At 34.0% G+C, this 14,768-nt stretch overlaps 1 protein-coding gene across 1 annotated transcript in view; it reads left to right on the top strand.

Moving 5' to 3' along the window:
• The window catches only part of LOC149960267 (short/branched chain specific acyl-CoA dehydrogenase, mitochondrial-like), a 39,238-nt gene that overhangs the window by 8,337 nt on the left and 16,133 nt on the right, over nt 1-14,768 (top strand). The window contains exons 2-9 of the mRNA XM_090166631.1: nt 1,932-2,079; nt 3,821-3,921; nt 4,052-4,258; nt 5,658-5,828; nt 8,552-8,677; nt 9,576-9,668; nt 13,357-13,446; nt 14,099-14,236. Of these exons, the coding sequence (XP_090022757.1) occupies nt 1,932-2,079; nt 3,821-3,921; nt 4,052-4,258; nt 5,658-5,828; nt 8,552-8,677; nt 9,576-9,668; nt 13,357-13,446; nt 14,099-14,236 (1,074 nt within the window). The remainder of the gene's footprint in view (nt 1-1,931; nt 2,080-3,820; nt 3,922-4,051; nt 4,259-5,657; nt 5,829-8,551; nt 8,678-9,575; nt 9,669-13,356; nt 13,447-14,098; nt 14,237-14,768) is intronic.

Raw genomic sequence — 14,768 nt, 5'->3', positions numbered from 1 at the left:
TTCCCACAGTATCCAACTTATATGATACCAAAACAGCCACGCAAGAGGAAACTTCCCAATCGAAATAAAAATGGTTCAGATCCACCAACTAAAACACTACGCACTGATGCAGATAATTTCACATCTTAATTAGAATTGTATCTCGTGACAATAAAAGCCGAGCTGCTGGAGACTATGCTAATCCTGCAATTGAAACACCCACTAGCAGCCAGACAGATCAAGAACCGGTAAATACAATTCCTATCAATTTGGAAATATTGAAAAGGAATTTGCGTAACCTTCACACAAAAATATGGCGTTTAAATAACAAATTGCAAGACCAACAAGATAAAATTGATTCTTTAGAAACTAATCTCCAACAATAGACTAAAAAACCTTTTCAAGACTTACGACTATTATTAATGATGCTGAAGCAGAAGATGACGAGGCCTTATTTCTGCTTGACTTAGTCAGCAACTATAAGAAAAAGAGATCAGCTTGAAACACCAACACTGTCAGGCTGTGTACACTGGTTTATCACTTCACCAAAGGGCTACAGACACCCTCGGACAGCTGGCTACTTAAGATTACCCGCAAAGAGCACTCTCAAGCGATATTTAGGTGGAATCAATGGTGAAACCTGTGTTACGGCGTTAATTAAACAGAGGCTGACCGCTGAAGCCAATAAATTAGATCCAAAGCACAGGATTGTATCCTTAATTATTGATATCTAGGACAATTTCAGCATGATTTGAGAAAGTAAAGGAACTAGTTTACAAACCTCAATCGAGAAAATTTCTGAAAATGTGAAGGGCTTTCATTTTCATTATGGATGTTCATATTTTTATCACCATACACCAGCGGCAAAGAGCGAATACGCTATTTTTTATCTTTTGGGCAGGCCGCCTGGTGCGAGCGTAGTGAGCGCACGAAGTTGGCCATGCCTTAACAAACAACTATGTGAGAGGAGATTGTGCACAGAGGGGATTTTTTTCTGTCAGAGTTATCTTACCCTAAGCGATATGGCAGGATAGGCATTATTAAGTAGAGGTATGGTAAGGTAAATATGCCCGGAAAAAAATATTTGGAAATTTTGGTATAGTTAAAAAATTGGGCTAATTGAAATGAAATTGGGTCGATTTGGGTAAATGTAGGGAAATTTAAGGAAATGCAATTAAATTTGGATAAATGCGGATGCATTTGGCTAATGTGAATAAGTTTGGCTAAGTATAGGCCAGAAATTTAAAAATATCCAAATAAATTCCGAAAATAGCATAAACTATGAAAACTGTTGTTAAACATTTGTGTTCGAGTTACTTTGGCATTTCACTCAGTTACTTATGAGCTTGTTTGTTTTTGACATACGTAGTACACGTTTTGGGCGCGTGATGGCGCCACCAGTTAGGTGGTGGGTATATAACAGCCAGCAGAGGCAGGTAAACCACCACAATCTCATAACCGCTTGTCCAATTATACCTGCTCTCCTGCCTTCTGCTTAATATAATGGTTCTACTTTAACTCTTGCAAGATGTCTTTATTAATTATTGTATTTATATCTTTAACCAAGTTCGTTAATAATTAAATATAACTTTATTTTAATTATTCCATTATTACCGTCGTAAAAAACAATCCACACAAACTTGGAACAACTCCTGCGTTGAGTTTGCAAGTTCTCTCCCCACTGGTTTAAGGGGTTTTCCCCCGAGATCGGTTTCCCCTTCCTTAAAAAACTTGTTGAGGTTAACAGAAATAGTTAGTGTAGGGAGCTGTTGGCTCATGTGGCATGAAGGGCTTGCCACCACCCTCCTACGCATTGTAACGTACCGGCCACCTGAATTAAAGGCTTTAGAAGTCCCAGTTGATTCCCAATAACATATTTTCCAATTGGATCCCTATTGCTTTTTTCACAAGGGGTGGCTATGTGACTGATGTTATGCTTTTCCCTGTTTAAGATGTGGAGATTTCATTTTCATAAATACTGTAAATCATGGTGCAAAATAGTGTCAAGAAATTATGCTGCATCACTCAAAGATTCCGCAAAGAAACTGAAAAGTCCCTTAAATCTTCTCAGTGAGGAAGAAGAAATGATGAAGACTTCTGGTATGTGATATAACTAAAGTAAATAAAGAAAAGATTTAAAATATTTGATTTCTTAAATTGAAGTGATAGCTCTAAAAATCTCTTGTACTTTTCCATGTTACACAAAAAAAGGGGCCGGGTTATAAGGTGTTTAAAGTAGGGTATAAGATTAATGTTCTTCCTGCTAGGAGGACAAACTCTTGATGGTTTTTGGATTGAAAAATCTAAGAGCATATATTTCTAATGCCTAATGCAAAATTTGAACACGAACTAATATCCTTAAGATAATAATCTCACAATATGACATTTTTGACATCAAACAGCTTTTTATCATTAAATATTTCATCGAACTTTTTTCAAATATAGCTAATTTAGGGGTTAAGTGTCAATCCCTTTAATGTCAATTCCTTGAGTTGATAGAATGGGTTAAGGTGAAGTTTCAGAAAATTTACCATACTGTTTTGAAATCCCTCTCTGAAATTAACATACAGCACCAAAATCATTCGTGAACTTCATAATTTAGTCAATAATTTTTTCATATCGCAACAAGGTTTAACCTGGCCCTTCCCAAAACCGCTCTTATGCTATTATCTCCTGGAATAGTGGGATTAGAAAAAAATCATTACATCAATAACAAATTATTTGTCAGCTTAACCAGTGAAGAAAATTACTTTGAAAAATGCATATGCTATTACAAAATATGTTGATTAACTTAAACAAAGGTGTGTAATATTTGTATTAAACTTATTTTTGTTCAGTCTAAAAAAATTATTAAAATTTCAGGGTTGTTCAAAATGCAAAATACTTTCTCCATAACTCGAAATGTAAGATGCAAAATACTTTCTCCATAACTCAAAATGTAAGATGCAAAATACTTTCTCCATAACTCAAAATGTAAGATGCAAAATACTTTCTCCATAACTCAAAATGTAAGATGCAAAATACTTTCTCCATAACTCAAAATGTAAGATGCAAAATACTTTCTCCATAACTCAAAATGCCAATACAAAATACATTTTGAAAATAGGTTTTTGTAGCTGAAAATAAAAATATAAAATGTTTTTACAAATTCACTCTGTTTACTTTTAATTATTAATAATTAATTACTTATTATTATTAGTAATTAATAATAATTACGTAGAGATTACAAAACCACCCTCACAGAGGTGGCACTGTACAAATATTTGCCTGCTTCTATAGGTGATTTCTTTTAGCTTGTTCCGGGATTTCGGAGTAGGGTAAGAAGAGGGACGCTATGACATCATTTGGAGGTGAATAGTTTGAGTCGGAGTGTTTTTCCAAAATGGCTATCTGTGGCCTTTATAAAAGATAAATTAAGTCCCAACCTTCGAGTGGAGACTGAAGACCAAAAGTGTTTCCGACCTATGTCCCTAATACTCCAGGATAAGCGAATAGTTTATGGGGTAGATTAATTCTCATCCCCGGAACAGATGAATAAATAAAAGAACCACATAATGATTACCTGGGAGTAAATAGCAGAAAACTTTCTCTACAAGAGCTGCGAGGATGGTACCAGACTAAAAACATTTTGAAAATGTTTTTCCACATATCAACTCAACAATATGCAATATAATTTCCTAGAAAATACTTTTTCTAACTCAAAATGCAATATGGTATTTTGCATTTTGTATTTTCAAAATTCATTTTGAACAACCCTGCACAATTTAAAGAAATATAACTTGTAATGTATAAAACACCTTACTTTATTAGCTAATAAATTATATTTAATAATTATTACTAGTGGCAAAATTAGCAAGAGATAAACTACAACCATTTGTTAAAAAAATGGATGAATCGTCAACAATGGACCCAGAAATTTTCAAACTCCTCTTCTCCAATGGCGTAAGTACAGCATTGTTGTACTTATTCTGTTAATTATGAAGATGGGAAACCCAAAATAGATGGTTCAGCTAAGACCATGGCTTACTACTGTATCTTTTGCTATGATTTATAATTTTACTTTATTTTTCAGTTAATGGCAGTTGACACTGAAACAAAATATGGAGGGACTGGTTCATCCTTTTTTAGTACAATTTTAGTGATTGAAGAGCTTGCGAAAGTTGATGCTTCAATTGCTTTGGTTTCAGACCTTCAAAATACTTTGATGACAAAACTAATTTCAAACTTTGGTACAGAAGATCAAAAAAATAAATATCTTCCAAGACTGTGTACTAATTTGGTAAGTCTGTAGAAGCTCATTAAAATTAAAGGCGATACTGTAATAATTGGCACCTTATAAACTTCTAGCTCATAGTTGTGGCCACTTTTATGCAGCAAAAGTGTTTCTACTACCAATGAATATAAAAAAAAAATTATTTTCCTTTTGTTATTTATGAATATATCTCAAAATATTTTTGGGTTTCCCTCACTATTGTCTAGTGCTCCGCAGATCCGGTATTAAAAATTAATTAGTGCAATCGGAGCCGGCTAACGAACATCGTGATGTCACTGAGATGAGATCCTATTGAAAATCAATGGGATCTCATCTGGGTGACGTCAGCCCCAGACGAATTTTGGAGGCAATCCACAATTTTTTCAAACCATTTCTCGATCGAGACCCCGTTGAGTGGAGTGTACCACTGCTACTGCTAAGACTTGTAAATTCATCACAAAAAAGCTTAGACATAAAGTAGAAGACCAAAAATTCAAAACCAAGGCTTACAGACATTCCTTGCATTTATAGGTATCTTTCTGATCTAACAGTTCGGTTTTCGGTAAAATGAATTTTCCATTGACCTGACTTATTATTAACTTGAACCTCGTCGTTTATCTCATTAATATTTACTTAATTATATATATATATATATATATAATAATAATAATAATATAATATATATATATTACGATTCACTGGTAATTAGTTTTGGTGCTTAAAGAGTGATCGCTAAAAATTACCATAAAAGTATTGGAGCCGGCTTCTTTATTTCAGAGCCGGTTTAAAAACTTGACGCCGAAGCCGCGGCTCCAGATCCGGCTCCGGCCTTCATCGAAACTGTAGCCGATAGCGTTTAAGTCGGAGCCAGAGCCACAGCAGGAGCCATGCGGAGCACTACTATTGTCAATTTTATATTTGAGGGTTTTGTCTCCACTGATCACTATAACATCTTGACAGTAATATGCATGAACTAGTGATCGTACGGGGACCCCAACCTGACTCGGGTCGGGTTGTTAAATTTTTAAGTCGGGTTTTCCAAATAAAAAAAATTAATAAACCGATCGCGTGCTTAGCTACAGCCTACAACCAAAACGGAGAAGGATGGGGCAAGCCAGCAGCCTATTCTCTCAGTGACTTCTCTCGTTCGAAGGTACAAAGGTCGCGTCACACTCACCAGGCTTGCCTCTCGTTCACCCTGGTTTTGATTTCGGTTTTGGTTTTAGCATAAGTCTATAATATTGTTCCATAATTTTGTCACTTTGGGGAATTTTTTACTGAGAGCTAGTAACGGAGTGACGTCATCGCAAGAAGAAAATCGGAGGCCCTGGCCTGGGGTACTTTTGCCCCGCTTACCCCCCTCCCTAACGCCGGCGGCCCTGCCTTCTCTTGTATTAAATGGGTAACTTAATAATTTTTTTTTCAGATTGGTTCATTTTGTCTGAGTGAAGCTGAGTCAGGGTCTGATGCATTTTCACTTAAGACTCAAGCTGTCAAGGATGGTAACCATTATATTTTAAATGGAAGTAAACTGTGGATTTCTTGTGCAGCCCATGCAGGGGTGTTCTTTGTAATGGCTAATGCTAAACCAACTGCTGTAAGTTGGTACTTATGGCTATATATTGGGGAAAAAATGCTAGCTTTCCTAAGTTTTTATATTCATTACGCTATATTATTAGGCCTAAATATATTGAGTACCATGTTAAAGGGAATATAACCGTCAACGGGCTCTTCGATAAAGAGCCCCTATGGTTTACCCCATAACAAACAACTAAACAGCTCGGAATATATCAAAAGCCATAGGAGGGAGCAGTCAATATTGGATCACTTTGGAGGCAACAGAATTATTTCAGATTATACTCCCTTTAAAGGGAGCCTCGTAAGGGGAGAAACACATGCTCCCTCTCTAACCTATCCGAGGAGGGAGACCCAAGAGAGAATAAAGAAATACACCATGAATTAATCTGGTCTGTAGCACTATATTCTCATTTGGCGGGAATTACCAAAAACTATGTCTACATTGACTGAGTGGAGATGCATGTTTGACAAGTTAGATATTTTCTTAACTTGTTTTGTGCTTTTTGGCGTTTAATTTTTTGAGTGGTTTGGCTTTTGCTTGGTTTTAGACTTTCTTATGGCTTTTAGGTGTTTTTGCTTTGCAGTGGATATGGGGTTTTCACTTTATGTGCAGATTTGAGGGTTTTCAATTTTAGGTGATTTTGGTGGTTATTAAATTATGGTCAGGTTTGTCAGTTTAGGTAACCCAAAATCCGTAACAAAACAATTTTAAAGGGGCTCCAAAGTTCGGTGGCAAAATGTGTGTCAAGTCAGTAAAGTGCGAAATTTACGGTTGACTCTGCCCGCCTCTGTCAAGGCCGAGTGAGGGGTTGGGGGGAAGGAAAAGCATGCTCAATTTTCTTTTTTTTTGCCACCGAACTTTGAAGCCCCTTTAATAAATTTTGAGTTTTGACTCAAATAATAATAATCAGCTAAGCTAAGTGTGATTCCATTAGTATTAATACTAATGGAATCACACAGGTCTAAGTCAACTAGTGACTTGTGAAGCCAATACCAGTGCCGGTTAAATATGTATTCAGAGGTTTCTTTAATGTATTGGTGGGAATTAGGTTATTCGTAATTTGTTCTAGGTTTGGTACTTTTTTGGGCTAATACCCTGGACAATTAGATTTGTTTGTTACTACTGATTCGTGATTTTTGGACTTTTGTTGCTAGATGTAATTTATAATGCCCAACTAAACAATAGGATCAACTGAAATACTTTTTGATTATGAATTTTAAGTATCAATGACCCATGCACATATGGAGTCTAAATAAAGCAATAAAATTACCCCTGAAAATTTTAAAGTAGACTTACCTCACTGAAATGGAGGGAATACATGTTTGTTTGTTATCACTTGCTCCAACAAAAAAACTTAAATGATTACCTTACCACTAAAGAAACCGAGTAAGAATGAGAAATATACTACTGCAGATTCTTTCTATTTCACTGCATATTAGAAATGTTTTATTAATGCTACATTTGTTGCTTCACTCCAGACTAGCTACATAAATCCATCATACGTCCCACTTTAGTATTAATTGCCTTTTAACATTTCTAAACATTTCTGGTACATTTTCTACAGAAATTATTTTTAAACTTATTGCTGCCCATGGTGATCATAACATTGGAGGAATTTTAATAAAACTTGACTATGGTGTATTTTTTTATTTGAGTCATTCCTATTAGTATCCACTCTATTTTTTTACAATCCATGTGTATTTTCTTTATCATGTTATACAGGGTGTCCACTAAAATATGGACCAGGGTGAATATCTCTAAATAGTTTGAGGTACGAATTTGAAATTTTTAGGTCGCATAGAGTGTGTAGGGGAAAAACTTCTTTGGACCATGTCTTCAAGGTCATACTAAAATTATCTCAATAACCATTAGGTTTAGAACAAAAATGCCAATTAGAAAGTTTATGGTAATGTGACGAAAAACAACTGTTTTATTGGAATTTTTTCTTTGAACCTAATAGTTCTCGATATAATTTTAGTATGACCTTGAAGACATGGTTCAAGGTCATACAATTTTCTGAATATTAAAATCTCCCACCATGATGAGATTGTCTAGCAAATTTCTACAATGTAACACAACTTGTTTTGGAGTTATTAGCACTTTTTTTGCAATTTTCCCTTTTACGACCTTTGTGATTTGGGTAAATTTTTCTTGACTTCCTATTGGTCGAATCCGATCAAGTGCATGTTATCTAGGACTAAAACGTGATGGCGAACACTTTTATAATTGGAACCAACTTTCTAACACTTACAGTTCTTGAGATAGTTTTTGTATGACCTTTGAGACATGGTTCAAGGTCATCGAAATTTTCAAAGAAGGTTTCCCCTACACACTCTATGAGACTTAAAAATTTCAAATTAGTACCTAAAATTTTTTTGGAGATATTCGACCTGGTCCATATTTTAGTGGACCCCCTGTATAAGAATGTATTTATTAATACATAAGGAGGATGACTATGTTGACACGGTTTTTAGCGTGGCTTTCAATCCCCTCATGCCTGACGAGTAAGCTCCTTCCCACTAGAAAAATTAGCCCGGTATCTCATAGGTTCCCACAAAGTACTCACATCTTCTCACACTAATTCAAGCACATGTGGGTGACTTTTTCTTTCCCACCTCTCATTCTCAGGAAAATTCAACAATGGTGCATGTCGATTGTTTCAATATAATCATTCTTGCTGGTTTCTAAAGATTTATTTAACTACTTCAAAAAATTGGTAATTGTGAAAAATATTTCTGTAGGGTTATAAAGGCATCACCTGTTTTATAGTAGAGAAGGATACTCCAGGACTTTATCTTGGAAAAAAAGAAGATAAACTTGGACTAAGAGCATCTAGTACAAATGAAGTTATTTTTGAAAATGTTCGAGTAAGCATATTTTTTCTCAATATTATGATGTAGGACTTTCTATAATGGCAAAGTTTGACCCTTTTCCAAGGGCTCACATTAATCAGTTCGGAGGTAAAGATTCTGGTCCAACATGGTACTTATTCAAGATCATATTTGAAGAGCTTATCCAGTTGATGGCTAACAAAGTTAGAGAATTAATACTAAGAGACATCAACGAATCAGGATATTTTAGTATGTCAGTGGATTCCACTCCTGATGTGTCCCATGTTGATCAACTTACTGTTATAATATAATTAAGCATATATGATATGAACTTACTCTTATTGTTAGATATGTATCTCCTAGAGATGGGTTTCCAGTTTCAAAAGTATATGCAAAAATTTTAAGTATGCTTGTTTTTTTCCCATTTTTCTATGATGAGTTAAAAGAGTGTTAGAGAGCTTCAAAGTGTGGGGCTTCTAACCTCTGGAAGTAGGCTGCAACAAGTACAAACCAATTAGCAGCAGGGAAATGCGATTTCAGGGGTATGATGAATTTGCGAATGCGTAGGCCATCACGACTTTAAATATTGTTTAAGTTTACTTTTTTATGCTTGTTATCTCAATTTGTTTACTAAGTCCTTTTTTGCCTATCACACGAACCCAAACCTTAATGTTCGCATTTCCCTGCTGTTTGGTTTTGTGCTTGTTGCAGCCTACTTCCAGGGGCTAGTAGGCCACGCTTTGAAGCTCTCTGGCGCTCTTTTAACTCATCATAGGAAAATGGGAAATTAACAGGCATACTTCTCAACTCGCTCCCTACAATTCCTTAAAATTTATGCATAACATTTTGAAACACCCTATATAACCTGAACCCCATTTGGGGGTCTTTCACAAGTATTTAAGCACAGGGCCTCTAGTAATTTATTTCATTAAAGGTACCTGAAGAAAATATACTTGGTGAATTTGGAAAAGGATATAAATATGCTATAGGAATGCTAAATGAAGGCAGAATCGGTGTTGCAGCTCAGGTAAGGCATTGTCATAATTGTTGACTAAAAAACTCAATAAACAGTAGACATGGATTTCCAAGGAATTCCAACTTTTTGTGCATAACTGACGAGGAGACGACCCGAGGTGGTTCTCACCGATTTGGTTCAAAGTTGGGGGATTGTTAGACCTAGATGTAGCATGAAACCCGTTAAAGGGAAAAGTTACGCTGGGCTTCCGTTTTGCCATGGCAACCAAAAATGTTTTTGACAACATAAAATAAGAAAAAGTCTATGTAAAATAACATGCGAAAATGACAAATTCTAAGGTCCCCCCTTGTGCAAAACTTCAATTAATCAAAAAAATAATTTAAAAAAAAATAAACAAAATAGTAAATTTAACATTTTTGGATTACTTTGGACAAATAGGGGGGAATAAAAACCAGTTTTGGGTGAACTCGAGCGAATTTGAATAAATACGTCGAAATTTTAGGTATAATACAAAATATTTGTAAAACTTATGCCGTGATAACTGCCATATATTTTCGCCGATAAATCTTAAAATTTCTATATTACATTATCTGAACGATGAAAACAGATTTTTAGATTTCAATAGAAAAACGACGCCATTTTATAAAATGGCGGATATAAATATAAATCATGGTGCAATAAGTTAGGTAATTTGTATCCGATTAACCTAAGATTTTCTACGTTACATTATCTGCCCGAATGAATTCGTACTATAGATTTTTATAAAAAACCGACACCATTTTGGAAAATGGCGGATTTCAATAAAACTCATCGTGCGATAAGTTCGGTAAATATTCGTCGATTAATCAGAAATTTTCTACGTTTCATTATCTGCCCGAGTTAATTAGACCTATGGGTTTTCCAATAATAATCTGACGCCATTTTGAAAAATGGTTTATATAAATATAACTCATGATGCGATAACTGCCGAAATTATTTGTCGATTTACGTGAAATTTTCTACATTACATTATCTGATCGAATAAATAAGCCCCTTACACTGTGATAGAAATATGACGCCATTTTACAAAATGGCAGATATCAATATCTCATAATGCGATAACTGCCGAAATTATTTGTCCAGTTACTTGAAATTTTCTACTTTACATAACATATTAAAGATAATAAATCCTATTAATTTTAATAAAATTCGAGGCCATTTTGGAAAATGGCGGATGTCATATAAGTTCCGTAATTATTCGGCGATAAATCTGAATTTTTCTGTTTCATTAAATGATCGAATAAATAAGTCCTTTCTATTTTGAATAAAATGGGTAAATTTTAATACATTTCGGCCAAATCCAATATTATTGGGTAAGTTCTTATATCATTGGATTAATAGAAAAAATTATGGTTAAATTTAGAATTTAGGCATAATTTGGGAAAATTGAAATATTATTAAATTAGTTCAATTGGCATTGTAGAATTATTGGTAATTTGGGAAATTATTTTTAATTCCGAAAATGGTTGTTGCTCAGGAAATTTTGGGTAATTTGGAAAATTATTGATAATTTGGGAAATAATTGGTAATTTGGGAAATAATTTGTTATTTTGGACACTATTGGTAATTATGGAAACTATTGGTAATTCTGGAAATTATTGGTAACTCGGGAAATTATTGGTAACTCGGGAAATTATTGGTAACTCGGGAAATTATTGGTAACTCGGGAAATTATTGATAACTCGGGAAATTATTGATAACTCGGGAAATTATTGATAACTCGGGAAATTATTGATAACTCGGGAAATTATTGATAACTCGGGAAATTATTGATAACTCGGGAAATTATTGATAACTCGGGAAATTATGCGCTATTTTGCATACGGCAGATTTCAAATTAATGTACAAATAATTTCGGCAGTTATCGCATTATGAGATATTGATATCTGCCATTTTGTAAAATGGCGTCATATTTCTATCACGGTGTAAGGGGCTTCTTTATTCGATCAGATAATGTAATGTAGAAAATTTCACGTAAATCGACAAATAATTTCGGCAGTTATCGCATCATAAGTTATATTTATATCCACCATTTTTCAAAATGGCGTCGGATTATTATTGGAAAAACCATAGGTCTAATTAACTCGGGCAGATAATGAAACGTAGAAAATTTCTTATTAATCAACGAATATTTACCGAACTTATCGCACGATGAGTTTTATTGAAATCCGCCATTTTCCAAAATGGTGTCGGGTTTCTATAAAAATCTATAGTTCGAATTCATTCGGGCAGATAATGTAACGTAGAAAATCTTAGGTTAATCGGATACAAATTACCTAACTTATTGCACCATGATTTATATTTGTATCCGCCATTTTATAAAATGGCGTCGTTTTTCTATCGAAATCTAAAAATCTGTTTACATCGTTCAGATAATTTAATATAGAAATTGTAAGAATCATCGGCGAAAATATATGGCAGTTATCACGGCATAAGTTTTATAAATATTTTGTATTATACCTAAAATTTCGACGTATTTATTCAAATTCGCTCGAGTTCACCCAAACTGGTTTTTATTCCCCCCTATTTGTCCAAAATAAACCAAAAATGTTAAATTTACTATTTTGTTTATTTTTTTTTAAATAATTTTTTTCGATTAATTGAAGTTTTGCACAAGGGAGGACCCTTAGAATTTGTCATTTTCGCATGTTATTTTACATAGACTTTTTCTTATTTTATGTTGTCAAAAACATTTTTGGTTGCCATGGCAAAACGGAAGCCCAGCGTAACTTTTCCCTTTAACGGGTTTCATGTTACATCTAGGTCTAACAATCCCCCAACTTTGAACCAAGTCGGTGAGAACCACCTCGGGTCGTCTCCTTGTGAGTGCAAAAATGTGTAGAAAATGTTGATAAATCCATATTTACTGTCCAGGTTATTTCAAATCTCATAAACTTATTTAGGTGTAATTTTGGTCCACAAATCTAAATCTATCCCACTGAAAAATTTCTAAGCCACTTCGAAATTGTGGTCATAGAACCGAATAGAATAAAAGTTTATTGTTCGCCAAAACAGTACAAAAGGCACTGGCAAAGTAGTTGGAAAACACGCATCATACAAAATTAGCCAAACTGGTGAAAAATATATAACAAATAAAATAAAATTTAATAGTGTAATTGTGGTCAATCAATTAACGTTATATTATTTTGGTTAATCTGTATGATTAACTTTTAATATAAATATAAAATAAAAGGACATGAGGTTTTACGGCTACTATATTTTGGACATTATCTTGTTGTAATTAATACATAGATTTTTATGTTATGTTGGATATTTTAGAACAAAAGAAACTAAATTAGGTTTTCAATAGAGACTTGACTGCTTTTTGGAATTAACCCCCTTCCCCCATCTCCTAGCCAAATTTTTTAACTTAACGTTTGCCCCCCCCCCCTTTTTTTTAATTTTTCTCCTTTTTGATTTTTGTATAACGTAGTGCCTTCCCTCCCCGTCATAAATTTTTTCTGTACCCCTAGTGATAGATTTCTTAAAGTCTTGTCAAAATTTATTTCTTCAAAAGCACACCTGATGATGGAACCGAAGGGTTTTCGAAACTAGTCGTGTCTGTATTTTTAATTTATAATTAAATACTCTTTAAAATTTACTACGTAATAGTGGTTTTTAATTTTTCTAGAGTTATTTTAATACGTAGCATTAGTCAAATAAGAAAATTTTCTTTAAACGTTACAAAGTTTTCATTTAGATGCTTGGATTAGCTGAAGGATGTTTTAATCATACACTGGAGTATACTTTACAAAGAAAACAGTTTGGGAAACCCATTTATGATTTCCAGGTAGGTAAAGTTAAGAAAAAGCACAAACTTTATGTTGAATTTTATTTCTGGTTTTGAATTGAATGACTATTATCAAATGACCCCTTCAATTTTATAGTTCATTTAAAGAACAGCAACAGTGTTAACACATTTTTCCTGTTATCTCTAGGAGCTATCATCAAAAAGTTCAATATTATACCAAATTTCTTTTTAAGAAATTAGGTGTTTCAATTTCAAAAAGAATTGTTTAGTTACTAGGGGCATCACTCCACATTTAATCTTTGAAGTTGCTAACTTTAGCCCTCTTCTATAATTTCAGTTTAAATCTAGTTGAAGTACGTATGTAATTTAGATCAGATTGTTCACTACAAGTTAATATTTCAAAATGTAAATTAAAATTATACCAATGGATTTTTTCTACAACTAAATAATAATAATCATCTACACTAATACCCAAGGCACCACCATAGGCCCAAGTTAACTAGCGATTTTTAATTCTATTATTCGAATGTTACGATGCATAGAAGGGTGATGCTGGAAAATCCTTCATGTCACGACAGCTCCTTATAATTACTACTAACCATATGCTTGACTTAAACAATGAAGTCATTTCAACACAAGATATTCTAAACAAATCAGAGGCTGATGCCTTCAACATCTATGTTATTTCTAGGGCATGCAACACCAAATTGCTCATTTTGCAGCTCAAATTGAAGCGGCTAGACTTCTTGTATACAATGCTTCCCGTTTGAAGGATTGTGGGGAAAATATTGTTAAAGAAGCTTCTATTGCCAAGTATTTCACGACTGAAGTAAGTTTTTTTTTTAATTCTTCCCCTTTTCAGAAAGAGATGATGAAAATTATTTACCGTATTTATTTATAATATACAGCTTATATTGAAATGGCCACTAAATAACTTCGCACAGACCAAATTTTCAAATTGGGAAGAAATCCCTGTTGTTTTGACAATCATAGAAGAAAACCAACCAACTACCACACTAAAATGTGTTAAATTTCGCCCAAAGCATTGTGGGATAGAAAAATTCTTGATCCATCTCTGTAAAATGTAATGTTTTTCAGGGTTGTTCAAAATGCATTTTGAGTTAGAAAAAGTATTTTGCATTTTGAGTTTCTAGGAAATTATTTTGTATGTTACAATACACCAATTCAGTAATTTCAACTGCGCATGTGCGAGAGCGCAGCTAGCGGGGAAATCTGGAACTAACTACTATGTAAGCAAGGACTATATAGCTGGCCGCGCGACTATACAGTCCACATATATGGTGGTCTTTGTAAATGTTTTTAATGGTTATACCGACGGTATCGTTTTAAGCCTTTGCTAT

This window comes from Leiobunum rupestre, chromosome 2 (assembly GCF_980474605.1).
Source record: "Leiobunum rupestre chromosome 2, qqLeiRupe1.1.hap1, whole genome shotgun sequence".
Taxonomy (NCBI): domain Eukaryota; kingdom Metazoa; phylum Arthropoda; class Arachnida; order Opiliones; family Sclerosomatidae; genus Leiobunum; species Leiobunum rupestre.
Note: the sequence above shows the minus strand (reverse complement) of the source record. Positions and strands in the feature narration are given on the sequence as shown.